This window comes from Sodiomyces alcalophilus, assembly GCF_042370955.1.
Source record: "Sodiomyces alcalophilus JCM 7366 unplaced genomic scaffold ACRALscaffold_2, whole genome shotgun sequence".
Taxonomy (NCBI): domain Eukaryota; kingdom Fungi; phylum Ascomycota; class Sordariomycetes; order Glomerellales; family Plectosphaerellaceae; genus Sodiomyces; species Sodiomyces alcalophilus.
In genome coordinates this window covers 1,802,036-1,822,084 of record NW_027263533.1, presented here as the reverse complement: position 1 = coordinate 1,822,084, position 20,049 = coordinate 1,802,036, and the positions used below count along the sequence as shown (strand labels likewise).

The window sequence follows — 20,049 nt, the reverse complement described above, 5'->3', positions numbered from 1 at the left end:
AGTGGGGGGGGGGTTGCGTTTTGGAGGCGTCGCCGAAGGAGGTCGTTCCTTTCTTTTTATATATTTCTGCTTCCTCTTCTTTTCTTCATGGCGTGCGTTGGGTTTCTTTTGGGTATTCCTTTTTGGCTCCAGCATTGCACTTCTACCAGATAGATGCGATACTCATTACATTGGGGAGACGGAATGTTGCAAGGTCAGTCGAACATCTCCGGAGCGGCTCTATAACGGAAGCTATATACATACAGTTAGTTGTAATACCAGTTGAATTAGAGCAATGGAGCAATCTCAATGCGATGGTCAAGTAAGATTGGTCGTGGATCGATATATCTTCCCTTTGCCGCTCGATAGTATCACCTGCTACTTGGTCCTCGTAAGGAGCATGAAGGTATGGCACAAGCCTTTTATTTTATTTCATTTCCCTTGTACAACTATCTCCATAAGGAGGAGGAACCAAAGCAAACTATCCCAAGCTATATATATAAATGGCGGTCGACGGAAAAAAGGCCACGATATGTGAATGATCGAATGAAGAAAAACAGTTGAACTTTTTGTAAGTGAAGAATCCCGCCCCTAATTCTGTTGAGACAACCTCCCATGTATGCATGCTTATAGTCATCTCTCCATAGCGTAGACATTTTCTTTTCGTGTTCTGTTCATGGGTCGTCGTGTTTCGTACGGACGTAAGGCGATAACGGAGAGCGAGAAGGAGTGTACGAGAAACAAAGGAGAAAAAGAAAGAAACAAGAAAAAGGAGAATGACGAAACCAAAGACAGCAAAACACCTATTGTGAAAAAGAAACGGACGTTCAGGAACCGTAAAGGAATATAGTTGCGTAACGAAGAGGAACGACCGTGTTGGAAGCAGCCCCCTGTGCATTGGGCGACATGTAACGAGCCGAGTTCCACCGTTCAATGTTATGTACTGAGCATGCTCTCGCACTTGGCTCTGGTCAAGGCCGGTTCAGCCGTCGTTCCACCAGCGAGGACCTGCGGCCGCTCGGGGGTACCATGAGAGACGGCGAAGACAGGGGAGACATCCCCCCAAGGGGGCTGACCGACGCCGGGTGAAACGTGGTAGGTGACGGAGGCAGGCGGGCCTCGGTAACCAGGGGCGGAGGGGCGGCACCAGTGTGCAGCGTAGAAGTCGTGGGGACAGACTCGAATGTCGATACCGGTGGGACCATGAGCGCGGGTCCGACATTCGCCTCAAAGTTCGCAGGGTAGCCAGGATGGTACAGAGGGGCCTGTGGCCCAGCCGACAGTGGAGAGCCATGGGGAATGGCGCCCGCTGGCGGGGGAGGAGGATAGGCCGCATGGGAGTCCGGTGTAGGCGGTAGTTGACTGGGAGAAGGGACAGACAGCCAAAGCTCCGGAGCTCCGTACTCCATGGCTCCAGACGCAGGCGTGTTTGTCAGCCAATACGCTGGCTGATGGGACTGAGTTGGTCCGGGAGGGCAAGAAGCCGCAGCAGAGAAGGTGGTGGAGGTTACTGCGGCAGTGTTGCCGGAGTTTGATCCGTCCTCGACTCCGCCAGTAGAAGAGCCTGCCACCGCGCCCGAGTCTGATGAGCCCTTACTATCATCCTTGGTGGAATTCCTTTCCGCCTCGGCGTCCTGACCCGTCTTGTCGAGTTCTCGAACCCACTCGACATAGGTGACAAAAGCCTCGACTCGCTGCTTCAGCGAGCGGACGTCCTGTTCGGCAAGTTCCTCGCCCTCGAGTGCCGCGTTTCGGATGTTCTGAATCACCGCGATGATCTTGTCCGCGTCCTGTCGGATCCTAGCTTCCCTGAGTTCGAACGGCTCCTGGGTGACGGAGCGCAGAGTCCCGAGAATCTTGACAACATCGGTATGCGCCTTTCGGATATGATCCAGCGCCTCCGAGAGGATCTTACTGGGGACTGCTTCGTCGGGGCCCACCGAAGACGAACCCAGCTGCTCACGACAGCGTGCTTCCAGAGGTTCGATGTGCAGCTGTGCCTGTCGGCTGAAGAAGTCCGCGATGAGTTCCGGGCGGAATGGGCGGTACTGGGGCGGCGGGTCTGGCGACTTGTGCCGGCTCCGTCGTGCACGACGTGCCTTTGGGGAGCCGCGGTCGCTGGACCGCCGACGCTTCTGTCTCTGAGACGTGGTGCGACCAGTGGACTCGGGACTGGCAGTTAGACCTACGGTGCGCTCGTTACTTTGCTGGACGCGATAGAAGAAAGGAGCAGGAGGGCCCGTGGAAAGCCTCTGGGCCTCGTAGTGTTGGCTGTCGGCTGTCGGCACGGGGAGCGTCGTCGTGGTGTGCTGTTGGATCTGAGGTGGTCCTTCGACCAGCGACTGCATGGGGACCGATGGACCACAGTTGGGTTGTTGCGAGGCACCTACGCTCTGACTGAACTGGATGGGGTTCCAGGCGTGGCCCGGAGTGGGGACGGCCAGGCCAACACTCGAAGTCCAGTCCACACTGTTGTCCTCATGCTGGGAGGCCTGAGTTTGGTCGGCACTTGTCCCAGTCGAAGCTGGATTCGCGGGTGGCAGATACATGCAATTGACCTGCAAAGCAGACACGTCGTTCAGACTGACGAGGCCCGGGTCCAGGTATGTTTCGTACGGTTCCAGCCAAGGACTCACGGCTCTGTGTTCGGTGCCGAGGGGAGACAGAGAGCCAGATGGCTGAGGTCGGGCTTCATTCTTGAAAGAGAAGTGGCTGTTGAAAAAGCCAAGGGGAGAAAACATGCCAGAGGGATCGCCATGGAGAGTGTTGTTCTCGACCTATGATCATCGTCAGTAACCGGAGTAGTTTTGCGACGCCGAGCCCGGTTGGATAGGGCGCGAGACGGCACGCGAGGAAGAGACTCACGTTTCCGTAGAGCGCCTGACCGTCCACCCCTGCGGATTGATAACTGAGATCGACGGCCGAGTCGCGCCGCAATAGCAGGCCAAAGGTGTCCATGTCCATGTCCACGGCGGAGGATGGGGTAGCTGGGCTTGTGGTCGAAGACCTTGTCAGGGCCACAGACGAGCTTCGCTCAGAGGAAGTGTCAACGTCTGTTTGCAGGGGACACGTAGTCACCAGGTTCCATTGGAGGGCGAAGTAAGCCTGCTTTTCCGACTCTTGAAGGCGATGAGCACATCTCGACAGCTTCTCTTCTGTCAGAATGGTATGGGAGTAATCAAGCCGTCCCGTAGACCCAAACGACACTTGAATGGCCCGGCTGCCGGTGCACTCTTGCAGCCCGTCAGAGTCGGGGGGCAGGCTGAAGCGGTGACCGTACAAAGTGAACAAAAATGTCCTGCCGTGTCGCTCTTCGGAGTAGGCCGGGACCCAGCAGACGACTCGGAGTGGGACGACGATAGACTGGCCATTCCGGAGATTGAGGACGTGGACCTCATCGTTGGCGACCTCGTTTCGGCCGTCATCGTAGATTACCACTGAGTCTCCGCAGCCGTAGACGAAACCGTTGAGAGACTGGCCGTCGGAGACCAGGGTACCATGATGATGATACTGCATCTTGGCGATAGTATCTGGAAGGAAAACACAAAAAGAAAGCAAAAAGAGAGAGTAAAAGACGTGAGAAAACGATAGCAAAGCGTATGAGATTCGTTACTCGTTGCCCATCTGCGACGGGCAGGGCAATCTGCTTGTTGATTAGGTATCCCAAGCGGTATTAGGGCACACAGGTCGTATAGGCCTTCTCTCGGTGCAAGCCGGGAAGGGATCGAAGTGCCGTGTATAGGAGAGGGAAGACGAGGCGTTGTCGGGCCTTGGTGGGTGACTGGGAAATCAAAGGAAATTCGTGATAGTAATCATAAACGGCATGAACAAAGACAGAGACAGACAGAACAATACAAGTTTGACAGGATGTCTCTAGAAGTAGAGACTGCCGGTTGTGTTTCGCATCGAGGCAGAGCAGCCGGCTGCTTTATGAGGTACGCATCTAGAACGATCGACCTTGGTTAAGTCGCCGAAGTAATACAACGTACACATCCCCGCCCTGCGAGCACCTAGGAAATCCTTGCGCGACGGTATCAAGGACGCGAAAGCCCAGCTAATTTTCATCATATCTCGCATCGAAGACCCTGGCTGCCGAGGACTGGACGAGGGGGTTACAGCCGGATAATTCGGTGTCTGTCCCCTGGTCACCTTAGTTGACGATCTCCCTTTTCGGCCTCCGGGGGGGTGTGGGTATAGGAAAGGGGGGAGTGGGCTGCCTTGGCTATGATGTCTGAGACCAAACGTGCAGGAAAGCTACCCCGGGAGCATGCCCCGGTAGGCATACATGGGCTGGATCGATGGTCGATGGATGTGTTACGTCCGATATCTCAGTGTTTCGAGTTCCCTGGCTGCAGATCTCAAACCTTGCCGCGGGCCGGTGGCTGGACAGAGAGACAGATGGAGGACGTATAACACTGTATAACACTGTGGTGCCTGTTATGAGGTCGAAGCTGGTAGGAACAAATACGGCGTACGTACACTGGAGAGCTACTGCAAAGAGACGAGGTCAAAACTAGGACAGACGAAGAAGCGTGTCGACAGTCAGTCGTCCCGCGATGTTTCTCTATTCCAGGTCGGCTTCTCCCAGACCGATAGTCGAATAGGTAGGTAGGTCCGCCTTCCCTTCGTCAAAATCCGGAGCGGGGCCGAGCCACCCTCTCCCCGTCCTGCTACAGACATGGATCTGCCTGTCAGTGGTTCGAGTCAGGGCAAGCAAATAGAGGCGAATCAAAAAGGTAGAGAGGCGAATACAAAGAGAAGCGGCCAGCGTTTGCTGTCCCAAGCCCATGGGATAAAGGTAACCTGTACAACGTAGTATGGCCTGGAACTTTCCCCGTGGTTTGCTTCAGCTGGCCTGGCAATGTATTGTAGCCTTTAGCGAGCTCACCAGGCGCGTTGTGTGTTTTGTTTTCCCCTGGCTTTCCCTTGGTTTTTCTTGTTATATTTTTCCTTCTTAGTTTATGAGCGGAGAACCAACGCTGTCAGAAAACGTTATTCCCGACCTGACGCTTTGGCGTGATGCGAAACAACAGGAAAAAAAAAAAAAAAAAAAAAAAAAAAAGCTTCGATTTCGGTAATTGGGTTGTCCACAAAGGCCAAGAAGTCTCTCTAGTCTCGCTTCTGATTCTCGTTCTCGTTCACCGTCGCGGCTTGGTTGTCCTTGTCCTTATCATTTTGTATCAACTGGCTCTGCCCTAGCTGAGAGAGCAACATGGGCAACATGGCCGTGAACTCTTCCATCTCGCGCTCCGAGACTTCGGCAGGTTGGCCGGTCGGGCCGTAGAGGGACCGCCGTGATCGCTCGCGGAGTTCTTCGACGGACGACATGTTGAGAGCCCAAGAGAGCCCGCCCGTGGTCATGATACCGACGCTGATGACGTTGAGGGTCGCCAGGCCTAGAGCTTCGAATGCGATCATGGCACCCTCTGGGTTGACTTGGGGCCCGGCAGGGGCATAGCTCGGGTGGAAGAACTTGGGGAAGGCGGCGATTTTCTTGCGGACGATGGCGCGGCGGGTAACCATGGCCGAGACTAGTGTGAAGCCGGCACCCGCGAAGAACATGCCGAGTTGCCTCATTGACCGACGCGAAAAGATACCATTGTCGGCTCTAGTAGAGGGAGATGACGACGAAGCTGCACTGGTGGATGACGATGGAGAGGGCGACTGCGGCCCTGGAGGGCTGGCCATGGCTAGGGGTGTGCCGTTGTGAAGCATGTAGGTTGGTGCTAACCCTGCCTGGCACCTGGGGAGGAAGGCGGGTCAGAAATTGTAATCCGAAAGGGGAAAACCAATCGATTTTCTTTTCTTTTTTCGGTCTTTAGAAGAATGAGAAGAGGGGCGATGGGTGGAGGTAAGTTAGCCGGTTCAAGACGGTTCAGGTCACTGTCGCGTCGCGTTGCCGGATACAAGTTTGTTGCTGGAAGGACTGCAAGGCTAGAAGGCAGGCTATATTTTCGTGTCGTCGGGGAAATGAATAATCCGGATTGCATAAATGCACAAAAGACGGTTCGTTACGGCATTAAGAGGCATCGGGTTATTTTTAATCCAGTACGTTGTACATACATATGCAGGAACACGACAATCGGGGGCCCCAAGACCCACTGGAAACGAACCCACAACCGATCCGTGCCGGAGAATAACAGTAAATCATCCGACCGGCAGGGGCGATGGATTTGCGGGAACGATCGCCATCACCGTTGACCACGTTGGGCTTAGAGGGCCGCCAGAACGGCTAATAACCCCTGTCGACCTGCGGCCTCAACGCTGCCCACACCAATCAGTGTCATGGAAGCCTTTTGCTAGGTTAAGCCTCAACTGACACTCCACATTCCAATGTCATGAGGACTCTGTACGTATGTACATACAGTTGTATGTACTGTGCTGTGCCTGTGCTGTACGTTGTATGTAATCAAGCTGATGCAGGTCATGCCTAGAGCTATGCAGTTACGATCTGGTCGCGGCCACATACGAGGTCTAGCTCTAACCTGCGATGCGGTCCCATGTACATACTAATCTTTGGAAGACTGCCCAGAGCCTTCGACTGGCAAAACGTAGACTGAGATGCCGGTATCATGTTCACATATACAACGCAACGATCAACATCGAGAAAACTATGACAGGGTTGAATGGAATTCGAGATCGGGGCGGGCCGAAACTCAGGGGACTTTTGTCGCGGCTCCGCATTATATTATCATAAAGCTCTACTATCAAAGGGGAAGCAAAAGTAGCCAGATGTCCATCTCCCCGTGGGGCTGGGCAATAGCCCTAGCCAGGAACCGATCAAGAGACTTCCCAGTTGGGGATGAGCGGTATTAGTTGTCCGAAGGGAGAAAAAAAAAAAAAAAAAGGCCGCCTGCCGGAGAACAGAGGGGTGGAACCTCCTCCGGTCCTCGAGCTGACAGATGATATGGGATTGGATGGAGCGCGCCGGGTATAAGCGAGTCATCCTTGTCCAGAGTAAGATGTAGGTAATTAGCACCTAATCCAGACGCCAATCTCCGACTCTGTCACTTATCACATTTTCCAGCCAGGGAGACGGGCAGTCCGAACGAACCCCGACAAGGTACGGATTGACAATAGAAATACAACGTATAGGAACTTTATACGTTGTAAAGACGAGATGGGAAACACCATGGCAGAATCGATAAGGTGACAATCTGTTGAAACTTCTTGGCCGAAGAAAAAGGAAACGAGGATAGCATCACAATTGTAGATGCTAATACGACGTATGTACTTCGTAGTATTCCGAGATCAGAGGGCCGGGCTTTAGCGACTCATTAGCTCCGTCGTCGCGACATGGGAGTCCGCCGATTGTCCAAGATCCCGGCTCGCGTCGCGAATCGGAGTCGTTTTACTGGTCAACAGCCGCGCCCAAGTGCGTCACGTTGGGGTCTGATTTTGTTACACGCGGGGGGAGGAATGTGGGAAGTTTCGAGTTCTGCGAGACCCAGGTGGAGATCCAGCCCAGCGACTTGCGACACCAATGAAATAAGACGTCTTCCTGTCCACCCTGGACAAAGCAGGAACATCGCCAGCCCTTGTCTCAGTTGCTTTGCATTGTCTACCTAGCATTCAGCTACGGCTGGACGGACATGACATGGATTGTTCCCTGTTTCTTTTGGTTTTGTCATTTCTTTCTTTTTTGGAAATATCAATCAAATTAAAAGTGAAAATGAAAATGAAAATTCGGAGCCCCTGTATAAGATACTCTCGGTAGTCGTTAGGGTTATGTAATTATCCGTTCATAACCCGCTTAGAAGAGGGAGGGACCCAGGATAGGATCCCCCCAACCCGAGATCCAAGATCCACTCGTCCCTCTCAGTCTCGCGAGATGACCACCCTGTATTGAGCGCTGTATACAACGTAAGGACCGATATCGATGCAGACTAACCCATTCCCTACAAGATCAATGCGGCGAGTCATTCAACTAATCAATAGTTCACACCATTGATTTGGTACAGCCCTGCGTGGTATCTACCAGAATCCAGACGAGCACCATCGAAGAGCACCAACCCAGGCCTTGAGACGATCCGTTCTACTGCGAGGCAGACACTGCATAAGCGAGAGGCTAGGGGAGAAACGTCCGGGTAGGAAACTCAGCCAAGCGCTCACCTTGTCCATCTCTTGCAGGCGGCTCCCTTCGCCAGGGGCAACGAGGCCGAGGCCGATCGGGAGGGCACTCGGCACTGACGAAGTCAAAAAGAGATCCTGCGGCCCATATCGTATTTATCATTACCCACTTGCTTCGCCGCACACCCCCCCTCTTCTTTTCGTACCCTCCTTGGACGTCAGCTAAGGTCTCTCGTACCTACATACAACGTCTCTCATCGTCCGGGACCCCTTCCCCGGGCCACGACCGCGCCACAAGCCACAAATCACCAGTGTTCCTTGGGGCACGCGATCTCGACGGCTCTAATTCCGTCGTCCTGCATCACGGCACTCTCCGGCGCTAATCAACGGGGGGGCAGCAAAGGGTGGCAGAGACAGCATGGGTAAATCCAAGACAGCCGCCACCGGCAAGACCAAGGGCAAAAATAGAGCTGCTGCTGCGTCATCCCCAGCGGCACCAACGGCATTGCGTCACAACACCATTACGCAGAATCTTCCTCGCCCTCCTCGTCCTCCTCCTCCGCCTCCTCCTCGCTGGCCCCAGTTCAAACCACCCCTGCCCGTCGCCGATTTGGCCCCGCAACCTCTCGAGGCCTGTCCGGATCGGGTCGTCCTGATCCACGACTTTTGGCCCAAGTCGCTGTGCAGGTCCTACGTCTCCTTCCTCAAGAGCCTCCCTCTGGTCACCACGCCGGGGCGTCCCAAGCGGGGCGAGGCTGTCCGAGTCAACGATCGCTTCCAGGTTGAGGACGCCGTATTCGCCCGACGACTCTGGCTGGAGACTGGGCTTGTGGACGCCTTGCAGCAGGACCGTGTGCGTGACCTCTGGTAAGCACTGCTCCTGCACCTACACCTGCACCTGCACCTTCACCTGCACCACTCCTGTCTTTGTCTTGTCCTGTTTCCTGGCCTATTCCTATCTCGTACACCTAAAACTATTTCATACCCAAAAGGGATGAGGCTCAGTGGTTTCCTGGCCACTCATTTCTCTCCCTGGAGGCTTCTCCGCCAGCCTCCCCGTTCTCGTTCTCATGTCCAACACGCTATCAGTCCACCATCGGCCCACCCATCAGCACCAGCCTGTCTCTCGCTTGTTTTGTCTATTCAGGACGAGGATGCCCAGAGGCATGCAACGATGTAGCTACAGAGGACTACAGCGAGCCCTTCCCGCCCTTTTTGGCTTCTCCTGCTATACCAAACTTGGTACACGAAACCAAGTACAGAGTTCGGACATCCTGCTGACCTAGAATCTTGTCTGCGTAGGGGCGGTGAACTCGTCGGCCTGAATCCCAACATCCGTATCTACCGGTATTCAAAAGGCCAGTACTTCGATGCTCACTGTGAGTAATTTACCAACACCTCTCTTTCTTCTTCATGCGAGACCCCCGCTGCATCTCGTTGGAAAAGGGCGCAAGACGGAAGAAAATTTTGCACCGCCAAAACCGTGGGGGGAGAGAGGAGGGAGGGCGCCAAGGGCTTCCTCCAGCGGCATTTCCCTTGCAAGGAGGATCCCAAGAGGGAACCGTCTCCCAAACCGGACCACATCGCCCAACTTGTCGTTGTTCCCCGTCGCTTTCTGTCCCTCTCTCTTGCCTAGTTGAGGCGAGGAAACGGATTTTCATGCAGCTCGGGGTTCCACAGTTACGCTGCGCCGCTTTGAATGCCGGCATCCTCGCCTCTTCGATGGTCCATAGGGCGCGCCAAATGGCTACGAGCCTGTTGGTGCAAGCCGGCCGAGTGACGTTGTCATGCCCTCCCTCTCTCGTTTACTTCCCTCATCTCTTTGGAGCAGGCGATATCATATATGCATCTGAGATCTGATGGCTTGCGATCGGCACACCCCCTCCCCTCCTTCCCCTCTTATATCCTTGCTTCACACCAACTTACATCCCATGACCGATACTGGCAGTGTTCCCAGAGACATGGCACACACTTCTACTGGCTCCGTATCCAACATCCCAGAGCCATTCATCCCAAAGCCATGTAGCTGGTGTCCATGATCGTTCGCTCCATCCCAACTTTCCAAGGCAGCGCAATGATAGTGCATGAACATGTTCAGATCATTCAGCTGTGCAGGGATCCTGTCCAGCCCGGCGGGATCCAAACAGTCTCCTGACGCGTTGGCTGATCGGTTCTCATTTGGCGCGATGACCTGCAAGTTGCAGCCTCCTCGTTAACAACCAGCACACCAAAACTCAGCATGTCGCGAGTGGAAAGGGGGCGAAAGTAGCTAACGCGCAGCGAACCTTTCCTAGATGACGATTCCAACAACGTCCTGCTGACTCCCGACCCTGCCTGTCCACCTGTCCCTTGCAGGACGACCTGGACTCTTCTCCTTTACCTCACCACCAGCGCCGAGGGGAACGATGCCGGGTGTTCCGGCGGAGAAACCGTCTTCTTCCCCAACGACCGCCGTCGCCCGTCCGAGGAGATCGCCGTCCCACCGCAGTCCGGACTCCTCCTCTTGCACAAACACGGCCATGACTGCATGCTGGTGAGTCTGACTAATATTCTCTTGAGACCTTTCCTGGTTTTATCTCAGTCTTTTCGACCTATCGTCTTTCGTTCCGTATCATCACTAGCCTTCACCTCTTTTCCTTTTTCGTCTATCTACCGCCGGGGGGTTTATTGCGATGACATCCCACTCTGCTCTGGCTCAGAGTCTTTTGCTCCTGATATCTGGTCCCTGCCAACATGCTGCGTCGTCGACCCCTCGTCTCTTGAGGCGATGGGCTGACCCTGGCCGCCCTGACTGCGGCCCTGAAGCTCACATAAGCACCACTTCACGAGCCTTGGACGCAAGGTACGGAAAACGTTAGCAGATGAAGATACTGCACCATCCTTACAGACTGGCACCGGCGAGCTGAGAAAACAACAAAAGGCGCACTGGCTCAGCTTACCTGCCGTCGACCTACCCACTGCCGGCCAACCTGCAAACCTGCTTTATCGAGCCGGCTGATGGATCGACCTCTGTGCCGCTTCCACCTACCCATACCTGCATCCTCATGTCACGTCACACTGCTTCTCCCCCGCCACCGGCACTCATACTTCCCTTTTCCCTCCCCTCCATCTCACATTCCCCCCTCCCTCTTCCCATTCATGGGGTTCCTGATCCAATCCGTTGGAAGTCTCTCATATGACCTTCCAGAGTAACTGTTGTCCCCTCCCTTCCCTCCTCTCTGCGCTCGGGACCCCCTCTTTTCCCCTGCTATATTTCACTCACGTTGGGTTCCCTCCCCAGGCATTCAAGACATACGGAACCCCCCTTTTGCCCACCCCCATGAGAAAACGCGATCCTCTTACGATCCCCCCTCCCACATGAACTATAAAAGTAGAACACCACTTTTCAACAAAAAGGCCATGAAAGTGAGAAAAAGAAAAGGCGGTGAAACATAAAAGTCAAGGACCATGTGCACAACACGCCACGCACGCCATGTGTAATTACGAGTCTGTTCCAATACGATCTTGGCCTCTGCAGTCCTCTAGTGGAGGGACGCAGGCGAGAGAAACGAAAAAGAAAAGAAAAGGGGCACAATTTTTTATTTTTATTTTTCACTCTCCTTCCCGTCTCCTTCTCTTTTGTTTTCTTTGCTCAGCCATCTCTTCTGCTTTCCTTCAGCCCAGACCAGAACTGAAACTTTATGAGACTGACGAAGACGGGTACCTTGCGTACTACAGCACGAAGGCCGCGAGGTAACTGCCGGCGAAAAGTGGGTTCTACGAACAGATCTCTGCGTTCGAAAATAGAGGAGAGGGGCGGGGCGTTCTACTTTGGTCTCTCTTCTTTTTGGCCCTTCTCCATCTTGGTAGGGAAATACCAGTAGCCGCTAATTACATGCCATCTTCACCTTGGGCAGAGAGTCGTGTCCCTGGAAAACAAGCTGCAAGGAAACCCAGAAAGACGAAAACGCCGGCCACATCGGTTCGTTGATGTGGATGAAGCGGAAGAACCCCCATAGCAGTGAACGCCAGTCTCTCCTCCCTTTTACCCGTGCCCCCCCCCAACGAACGAAGCCCAGAGCTCTAGGCTAGAGATTAAAATAAACCTGGTATCATAGAATGTAGATGAAAAGTCCCATCAACCTTCTTATCCAAAGTTGAACGTCTTTCCAAATCGATCCATGAGGGCTTCTTCCTCCTGGCTCTCATCGTCGCCATCCTCGGATTCGGGAACAGGAGCTGCGTCAATTGCGCATTCTACGCCCTCGGACCGAAACTCTGTTGGAAGCTCCTCCGGCTCGGACACGAGTCCTTCGTCCTTAGTCGTGCGAGTCATTTGAGTCTCGGTATTTTGGGAGGCCCAAGTCACATGGCTTGATCTGGCCAGGGAAAAGACCGCAGCAAAGGGGTCTTCGTATGGGTTGGCCTCTTTCTTCTTCTTATCGCCACCTCCGTGTCCCCAAACCACGTCTTGTTGTTCCTGGCATGACGGCGCCGCCTCATCTGAATCAATGGCCGTAGGGGTGCGTGACGAGGTAGGGTCACCGCTCTGGCTCTGCATCTCGTCATAACTGCTGTCGGTATCCGCTTGATCATCGTCAAACAAGTTGAGAAGTTCGCCACGATGGACGATTTGTCCGTCGGGCAAGCGCGCAGCCACGACTTCGTCCAGCTTGTCGTCTCCGTCTGGGGCTTCACCATCGGCGGGCATTTGGAGAGGGGCGGCTGCCGTGGCCCCCGTTCCATCGCCTCGAACTATCTCGGCGGGGACGGGCTTGTCCTGGGAGTTGACGCCGTAGGCTGTTTCGGTGACCACGTCGCGGCTTCGGGTCATGCCCGTGGCGATCCGACCCAGGACCCAATGGAAGATCCAGGGAAAGGTGATGATGGGCATCGACTTGGGATTGGGGTTCTTGGCCCCTTTGGCGTCCGCCTTTCGGTTTCTGTGGTGTTCTTGTAGGGCAATCTTGACCTCCTCGGCCGTCACTCTGTACATGGCGGCCACCATGGGAGAGATGTCGTCAAAGTGCCGTCCTCCCATTTCCTTGTACACCTCGTCGCGAAATGCTTGTTTGAGGAGGCCAGCTTCGCGACCGATATCCTCAGAGAACCTGTAGGCACTCCCGACAGTTGGCTTCGACAGGGGAAAGGCGGTGAAGATTTCAAACTCGGTTGCCACCTCTCTCTGGGCCATGAGGCGGCGCATGGCATCGTCATACCGTGACTTGAGGGCCCGCGCCTTTCGGAGGAGGTCGTCGTTGGGGGGAAAGTGATCCAGAATGCGTTTATCAAACTCGTTCTCGTACAGCGGCTTGAAGGAGATTTCGCTGGTGGCATCGTAAATCTGGCCGAGGACGGTGGTGGAGTGGTAGGTATTCGCTTTCCTATCGCTGGGTGACATGAAATGCGGCCATTTCCTCGCCTGCAGCTCCCTGCTCAGGTGAGCCGGGTCACCCGTTTTGACGTAGTCGACAGCCTTGGAATGAAGGGCAGCGAGTTCCAGGCCTTGTAGAGACGCATTAGTTTACATAGCGTGGAAAAAAAAAATTTGACTGGTATCCGGAAAACAATATCAAAATCACTCACATTTGGGGTGCTTGGCACCTCCCTGGAGGTAGTCGGCGTTGGCAAGGTGCGAAAGAGCAATCAGAGGAAGACAGTCGTTCCGGATGTACTTGACGAAGAACTTGATCAGATCGGAAGCCGAAACAGGGCGCTGGAAGGTCTCGGGCTGAGGGGCACGATGGTTCATGGGCGGGTGGTTCCACTCGGGCGGGATCAGCTTGGGGTCCCAAATGACGAAAAAGTCGTCACCGTCGAGGTCGCCTCCGGCCAGCATGCTCGGCACGTCCTTGTCTCCCGTGCTTGGGAAGACGACCAGGTTCTTCAGGTGGTGCAGCACGGGGCAGTCGACGGCCTGCACAACGCGAATGTCGCCAGGGTGAAGCGAGGGGTTCCGGCCCACGATGCAGACGCCTTCGACGGGCCGATAGCCGCTGCTGGTGTGCCGATCGGGAATCTGGAGGAAGATCTGGGGGAGCTCGTTGAGGTTATTAGGGCCGCCTCGCTTCTCGGTGGCGACTGAGTGGCCTCGGAGGGTACCCGTCTCGTCGACGCAGCCAAGCACAAAGGCGCTTTGGTCCACGACGACGCGGGCCTTTTCTCGCAGATTCTTCATGGACCACGCCCTCCAGAGCTGCAGAAACGTGAGGACGGCGGGCTCCTGAATCTGAGGGTCCATGAAACCGTAGTTGATGAGCTCCTTGAGCATGAGGGCGATCTGGTTCTCGTCGATGTGGCGCTCGAGGAGGCCGACGGCGGCGTACTGATCGTGTATGGAGGAGGCATATTCGGCCACCTGGCGATGGACCATGTCGAGGAAGTTCTTCGCCGGAACGCCGAGACAGGTGAGAATAGTGATGGTCTGGCGGTTCAAGGTGGCGGTGGCGTAGCGTGCGCAGCGGATGATCTCGAGGCCGTTGAACTGGGCCTTGAACTTCTCCTGCGACCGGCGAACGTGGACCTCCAGGCCCTTCGCCTCGGGCCATACGGCGAGGACGCCCTTGCAGCCGCCCATGCGAAACTGGACGGCCGACGGCGGTTCATCCCCGACCATCTCATGGCTCATGTCTTCGGCGACGATGCGTGCCAGGAGGGGCGATATCTTGCCGACACCGTCGGTAAAGCAGAAGCCGTCCCGCTCAATGTCGTCGATGAGCTTGATGACAGGGGCTCGGATGCTACGCACCTCACGGGTGGTGGAGAAGCACTGGCCCAGGCGGGCAGCGAACTTGGCGACGACGCGGATGTGGTCAAAGTCGCCCATCCAGTGACGCATGGCGTCGCAGGTCAACTGGTCCGTCTCGCAGAAGAAGTAGGCACCGCACTCCCTGATCTGGGAGTTGCCAAAGGCGAGGAACTTGTAGTGGCGGTCGCCGATGCGAATGCCGTTCAAAAGAGTCAGGTAGACGCGCTTGAAGATGAACAGGTCAACGTCCATGGTGGCGTTGGTCTTGATCCTCCCGCGGAAGAGCTCGTCGGTGAATTGCACGCGGAGGAAGCGGTCGATGTGGGAGTGCCATTTGCGCGTGACACGGTTGGTGGACTCGACGGCGGGGGTGCTGAAGTAGATGGTGGTTGGGGTGACGACGGCTTTGCGCATGACGGTGCAGTAATGGGGTAACAGGGGGCTCGGATAGTAGAGTCGGGACTGGGCATCGTCCAGGACGGCCAGGGGATCAGGAACCGGCTCGGCGCGGTCGGCCATGTACTCCAGAGCGAACTGGGCGCGCTGGGGGTTGAGGCTTCTCAGCTTGGCGAAGAAGTGGTGCGATAGGTCGTGTTCGCAGAGGATGTGTCGCGAAATGCAGACCTCGAGCTGGTACTGGACGTGGAAGGGCAAGTACGGGACGATCGAGTCGGCAGCGTCGACGCCACGACCATGTCCATTGCGATTGTCGGCGGCGGATGCGGCGCTGCTATCATCTGCGAGATGGCGAAGAGCATGCAAGGCGCTTGTGGATTTGTCGGGGTCGCGGGGAGGGGGATACCTGGCGTGATGTCGGACGGGGTGATTCTCGGGGGGCAAGAGGACGGGGCGGTCTCTGATCTCTGCAGGGTAATCGTTCCTACGAATGTTTATGTTCAAGTCATTCAGGGCGCATAGGAACTGTGCGATGACGGGCTGGTCACATTCGAGATGGAGACGGAGGGTGGTCCAGCGGCCAATGTCGATAAAGGCGGGGTCCGGCCATGCGTTGACCAAGCCGACGGTGTAGTCCTGTGGCAGAAGAAGGTCCTGCATAATGTGGGTGACGCGATTCCACTGGTTGCTAGAAGACCAGGCGCGCCTGTCGGCATCAAGGGTCCGAGCAACATCATTGCTCTTGAGGTGGTAGATTGGGGGATGCCGGAGGGGGATGGTCAGGAGCACGGAATGGCCACGGGATGTCGCCGATGGACTCGGGGTAGTCATGACGAGCTGCTTGATCTGGGAGACATCTATGATGGCTCTATATTGGCGGACCCTCTCACCACCGCCATCCTGGGACGTGAGCGAGATGATGTGCGGGAAGAGTACGGCCAGGAATTTGCGACGAAAGTCGGCCTCCAGGCGTACTTGGTGAATTTTGGTGGCAGATGGTGAAGATGATATGGACGCCTTGACCATGATATCCGCGTCGGTCGGCGTGACACCAAAGTCGAGGGAATGAGCATGGAAAGTCATCTTCTGAGGGTAGAAGATTCTGGGGTTTACCTTGCTTTGGGTCTTTCCGGTAAAATTTGGAGGAGACCCGAGTTCCAAACGAACTTTACCGGTTTTTCTACTACCACCGGAGTCGTGGCCTATGGTGTATGTCTGGAGCCTCCAGAAGGGAGTGGTAGGAGGAGGTTCAAAGCGGATGCGGCCCTCGCCGTTGAGGCCGCCTCGCTGGTCTTCGAACTGTTCGATATAGACGATTTCTCCATACCGGGCGAAGGTGGCGTGGATGTCCCCGATCGTCACACCTTGGGGTATATTTCGTAGGCGGACCGTCACCGAAGGCCATGCTTGCCAGTCTCCCATTATGTAGCTTTGGTGTGTATGGACGGGTGTAGGGGATGGTTGGCTTGGAGATGGGTGGGCCGAGCAAGCTATGAAGCCATAAGGATTCTGTGTTAGAGTAAGTGACGGGGAAAAGGCGGGAGTTGTATGAGTCTGGAAAAAGAGAAGATGGGAGAAGATTGAAGAAGAGGCAGTAGCAAAAGAGCCGAAGAACGGAAGAGACGTACCTTGGGAGCCAGAAGCTGGAAGCTGGAAGTTGGAAACAGCTATAAGATACTTCACCTGAGTTGCCCCTGCTCTCTCCAATATCGTACACACCTGGGAGGCAGGACCGACCTGCTGAGGTACTTCAGGGGAAGTAACCAGTGATCATGACAACCGGCAAGTTAAGCAAGAGCAGCCCTGCATCAACGCCAACCCCGATGGATTGATTCTAGGTACCTACAGGTACCACGGGGATCTGATGGTCTCTAGCTGCCAGATAGAGAGGGAGGCCAAGTCATAACGAGCAAGAAGGAGGAATAACCTTGATCATAATAGTACTATATGCTTTAAGCAATACACATAAGAAAAACCTTCACGGCAAAGTATCGTATACCAAGAATAGAAGGCGAGCCATGGGCAGAGCAAGGGAAGTCCTTGGGTAGGTATCCTCAAAGGACTCCAAATCATCTAGACAGCGACAGATTAACCACAGTGAAAATAGAGAGAACAGTCTGATAGTCATACCTTGGAAGAAAAGAATGCGTAAAGTGTATACACTAACTATATGCTTGCTTTGCTGCTTGCATGGTGATCCCCACTGCTCTCATAGAGCTTGCTCCTTTCCTTACCTACCTTAGGTTGGATAATGATTGTCACCTAGTCCGTAGGCAATCAGACATGATGTCTGTGACGCTGCGATACATCAGGGGTAGGTGATTACTAATCAATCGCCCCACAAGCATTGGCGAGAGTCCACTCAGTCCAGCAAGTTCAAGGCAGATCCATAATCTTGCCCGGATTCATAATCCACTTGGGATCCAACGCCCGCTTGATCGACTTCATGACCCCCAGCGTATCGGGCCCAACTTCCAGAAGCAGCGACTCCTTCTTCCCCCAGCCGATGCCGTGCTCGCCCGTGCAAGTGCCGTCCATCTCCAGCGCGCGCCGCACCATGTTATCAACGCACTGTTCCACCTTGTCGCGCTCGGCGGGATCCCGCCCGTTGTAGATGATGCTCTCGTGGAAGTTGCCGTCGCCAATGTGGCCCAGGATGCTGGCGAACAAGCCCAGGTCGTCCATCTCCTTCTTGCTCACCTCGATGAGCTCCCCGAGACGGCTGAACGGTACCGCGACGTCTGTGCTCCCTGGAAGCATGGAGAAAATGGCAGTCAGTGGTCATTCCGGTCCATGTCGCTCAAGCCCGGAAAAGGCTCATGTTTGACGGGTCATGCGGCTATAACGATTTGGTGATTTTCGCAAGCAAACAAGACGAAAGAAACAGACAAACGAAACGGAATTGACGGAGTACTCACAAACTTCTTCCCCTTCCTTCCTCAACGCAAGCATCGACCACAGTGACTCCTTTCGTGCCGACCAGAGCAGCCTCTGTTCCCGCTCATCCTTGGCAAACTCAAAGTGTCCGCCGTTGTGGGATCGCGTGATGTCCTGCACAAGTTTGATGTGCTCGCGGACCGCGGCCTTGGTGCCCGAAAACTTGAAAAACAGCGTCGGCATCTCCTTCCAGATCCGTGGGGCCGTGGCCCCGCCCATGTTGACCACCTTCATCTGCACCTCGTCCATGATCTCCATCGCCGCCACGGGGATACCCTTCTGCATCACCCCCGCCGCCGCCGACGCCGCGTCCCTGATGCTGGGGAACGTCACGACCGCCACCGACAAGTCTTCGGGGATAACGGCGAGTTTGAGTGTGGCTAGGGGGTTAACGTCAGCACTTCTTTCATTGCATTTAATCAATGCAGCAGATGCGAGATACCCACCCTCAGTCACCAAACCGAGCGTGCCCTCGGATCCCACAAACAGACTGTTCAGATTGTACCCAGCCGACGACTTCCTGGGCCGCCGCCGAGTCTTGATGACGGTGCCATCCGCCAGGACCACCGTCAAGTTGACGACCCAGTCCTTCATGGTGCCGTACTTGACTGCGTTGGTACCCGAGCAATTCGTACCAATCATCCCGCCAAACTTGGCACTGGGGCCTACGAAAATACATACGTCCATGGTTAGTTCGTCCTGCGTCGTGAAATGCGTCGCGAGATCCGCCAGAAGAGAACCAACTCACCAGGGTCAATGGGAAAGAAGAGTCCACTCCCCATCTTCGACAGTTGTTCGTTGAGATCCTGCCAGCCTAAGCTCGGCTGGACGACGATATCCATGTCGTCCTTGTTGAATTGCACAATCTTGTCCATATACGCAAAGTCGACGCTGATACCGCCGTGGGGCGCCGAAAAGTGGCCCTCTAGACTCGATCCGCCGGAGTAAGGGATGATGGGGATGCTGTACTTGTAACAGATGCGCGCAATCGTCGAAACGTCCTTCGTTGACCTGGGATAGGCAACCGCCACCGGAAGCCCATCCGCCGGATTGGTCGATGACCATTCCGAGTATCCATGCGCGAGCAAATCTTCGGGGTCGGTAGAGATGAGGTCCTCATCGCCCAGGGCGCTGCGCATCTCTTTAAGGGCCTGTACAGAGGGAAGATGGTATCAGTCCCAACTGAGGCCTTTATGGGCGAAGGGCAGGGTCTTATGAACCCTCCTTTTTCCCAACCGGGAGTCAAGAAAACAGGATCAAGTCGCCCCACGATCGTAGACATACCAGTTCCATTTCAGACACGGTTGCATATTCTGGATAGCCTTTTTCGCTCCCAGCTTTAGTAAAACGACTCGACCAGGAAAAGAGCCCACTAGGATCACCCTCCCGGTTCAAGCCTGCAAGAGCCCATCCCAACGTAGCCGTGGCGGTGGCCACAGCCAGGACCGACCTTGTGGTCCAGAGACGAGAGGAGGGCCCAGCGTGAGAATGACTGCTGCTGCTACTCCTGCTGCCGGTTGCGCCACCACTCTGTGGCGGGTTTGCGCCTCGACCTGGCGAGCTGGTAACAAAGAAACGCGACAAGGCACGGGCGGTGTTTGTAGGAGGAACCCTTTTCACGAACGGGCGAGAGATGGCCCTGCGTGGAACACACCGATTGACGTGACTCGGCATCAGGGATCTCGCGGCACTGGTGGCCAACCTGCAGGACGGGGCGTGATACATGTTCGTATCGTCATAAAAGGTGGAAGACAAGTGGTGAACGGCTCATTGGCCGGTGCGGTTGTACGCCTTTCTGGTCGCAGAGTCGGGAACACGGAGTCGGCCCGTTCGCTCTCGCCTTCATAAGTTCCCTTTTCTCTGTCGCCGATGAAGCGGTAGCAAGGAATCAGACGTTGAAAAACACGATGGGGTCGTCGCAGTCGGTGGCAGATAATCTT

The 20,049-nt window shown here is 55.2% G+C and overlaps 7 protein-coding genes across 7 annotated transcripts; 2 read left to right on the top strand and 5 right to left on the bottom strand.

Moving 5' to 3' along the window:
• Positions 1–151: 151 nt before the first annotated feature.
• Positions 152–829, top strand: ACRALDRAFT_207039 (uncharacterized protein; the record flags this gene model as incomplete). Its single annotated transcript, XM_071022156.1, has 4 exons — positions 152–197; positions 271–301; positions 349–385; positions 632–829. Coding segments are annotated over 4 exons (312 nt in total), but the record flags the coding sequence as incomplete, so codon positions are not given.
• A 121-nt stretch (positions 830–950) lies between these two features.
• Positions 951–3,495, bottom strand: ACRALDRAFT_1068289 (uncharacterized protein; the record flags this gene model as incomplete). Its single annotated transcript, XM_071017550.1, has 2 exons — positions 951–2,756; positions 2,845–3,495. 2 exons carry the CDS (start codon positions 3,493–3,495, stop codon positions 951–953), a joined length of 2,457 nt encoding a protein of 818 aa, XP_070876809.1.
• A 948-nt stretch (positions 3,496–4,443) lies between these two features.
• On the bottom strand, positions 4,444–5,013 carry ACRALDRAFT_1061086 (uncharacterized protein). Its single transcript, XM_071016357.1, has one exon. It carries the CDS (start codon positions 4,766–4,768, stop codon positions 4,544–4,546), a length of 225 nt encoding a protein of 74 aa, XP_070876808.1. The 5' UTR covers positions 4,769–5,013; the 3' UTR covers positions 4,444–4,543.
• A 13-nt stretch (positions 5,014–5,026) lies between these two features.
• Positions 5,027–5,878, bottom strand: ACRALDRAFT_1061085 (uncharacterized protein). Its single transcript, XM_071016356.1, has one exon. The coding sequence runs from the start codon at positions 5,692–5,694 to the stop codon at positions 5,089–5,091; it is 606 nt and encodes a 201-aa protein (XP_070876807.1). The 5' UTR covers positions 5,695–5,878; the 3' UTR covers positions 5,027–5,088.
• Positions 5,879–7,770: 1,892 nt separating this feature from the next.
• Positions 7,771–12,208, top strand: ACRALDRAFT_2032627 (uncharacterized protein). Its single transcript, XM_071020712.1, has 4 exons — positions 7,771–8,916; positions 9,352–9,428; positions 10,344–10,582; positions 11,767–12,208. Exons 1-4 carry the CDS (start codon positions 8,468–8,470, stop codon positions 11,833–11,835), a joined length of 834 nt encoding a protein of 277 aa, XP_070876806.1. The 5' UTR covers positions 7,771–8,467; the 3' UTR covers positions 11,836–12,208.
• ACRALDRAFT_2025500 (uncharacterized protein) lies at positions 12,176–16,594 on the bottom strand (the record flags this gene model as incomplete). The annotated part of the gene is made up of 2 exons (XM_071020315.1): positions 12,176–13,533; positions 13,615–16,594. 2 exons carry the CDS (start codon positions 16,592–16,594, stop codon positions 12,176–12,178), a joined length of 4,338 nt encoding a protein of 1,445 aa, XP_070876805.1.
• Positions 16,595–17,302: 708 nt separating this feature from the next.
• On the bottom strand, positions 17,303–19,783 carry ACRALDRAFT_1047764 (uncharacterized protein; the record flags this gene model as incomplete). The annotated part of the gene is made up of 6 exons (XM_071015521.1): positions 17,303–17,922; positions 18,091–18,489; positions 18,556–18,774; positions 18,858–19,260; positions 19,394–19,431; positions 19,462–19,783. The coding sequence occupies 6 exons, from the start codon at positions 19,781–19,783 to the stop codon at positions 17,549–17,551; spliced, it is 1,755 nt and encodes a 584-aa protein (XP_070876804.1). The 3' UTR covers positions 17,303–17,548.
• Positions 19,784–20,049: the final 266 nt, after the last annotated feature.

Bases quoted from the DNA above. Each gene is read 5' to 3' on its own strand.
- ACRALDRAFT_2032627 (XM_071020712.1), top strand. From the start codon at position 8,468: ATGGGTAAATCCAAGACAGCCGCCACCGGCAAGACCAAGGGCAAAAAT. The intron at 8,917-9,351 runs GTAAGCACTGCT...TTGTCTGCGTAG, and splicing joins GACCGTGTGCGTGACCTCTG to GGGCGGTGAACTCGTCGGCC. The intron at 10,583-11,766 runs GTGAGTCTGACT...TGCGTACTACAG, and splicing joins ACGGCCATGACTGCATGCTG to CACGAAGGCCGCGAGGTAAC.
- ACRALDRAFT_1061085 (XM_071016356.1), bottom strand. From the start codon at position 5,694: ATGCTTCACAACGGCACACCCCTAGCCATGGCCAGCCCTCCAGGGCCG.
- ACRALDRAFT_1061086 (XM_071016357.1), bottom strand. From the start codon at position 4,768: ATGGGCTTGGGACAGCAAACGCTGGCCGCTTCTCTTTGTATTCGCCTC.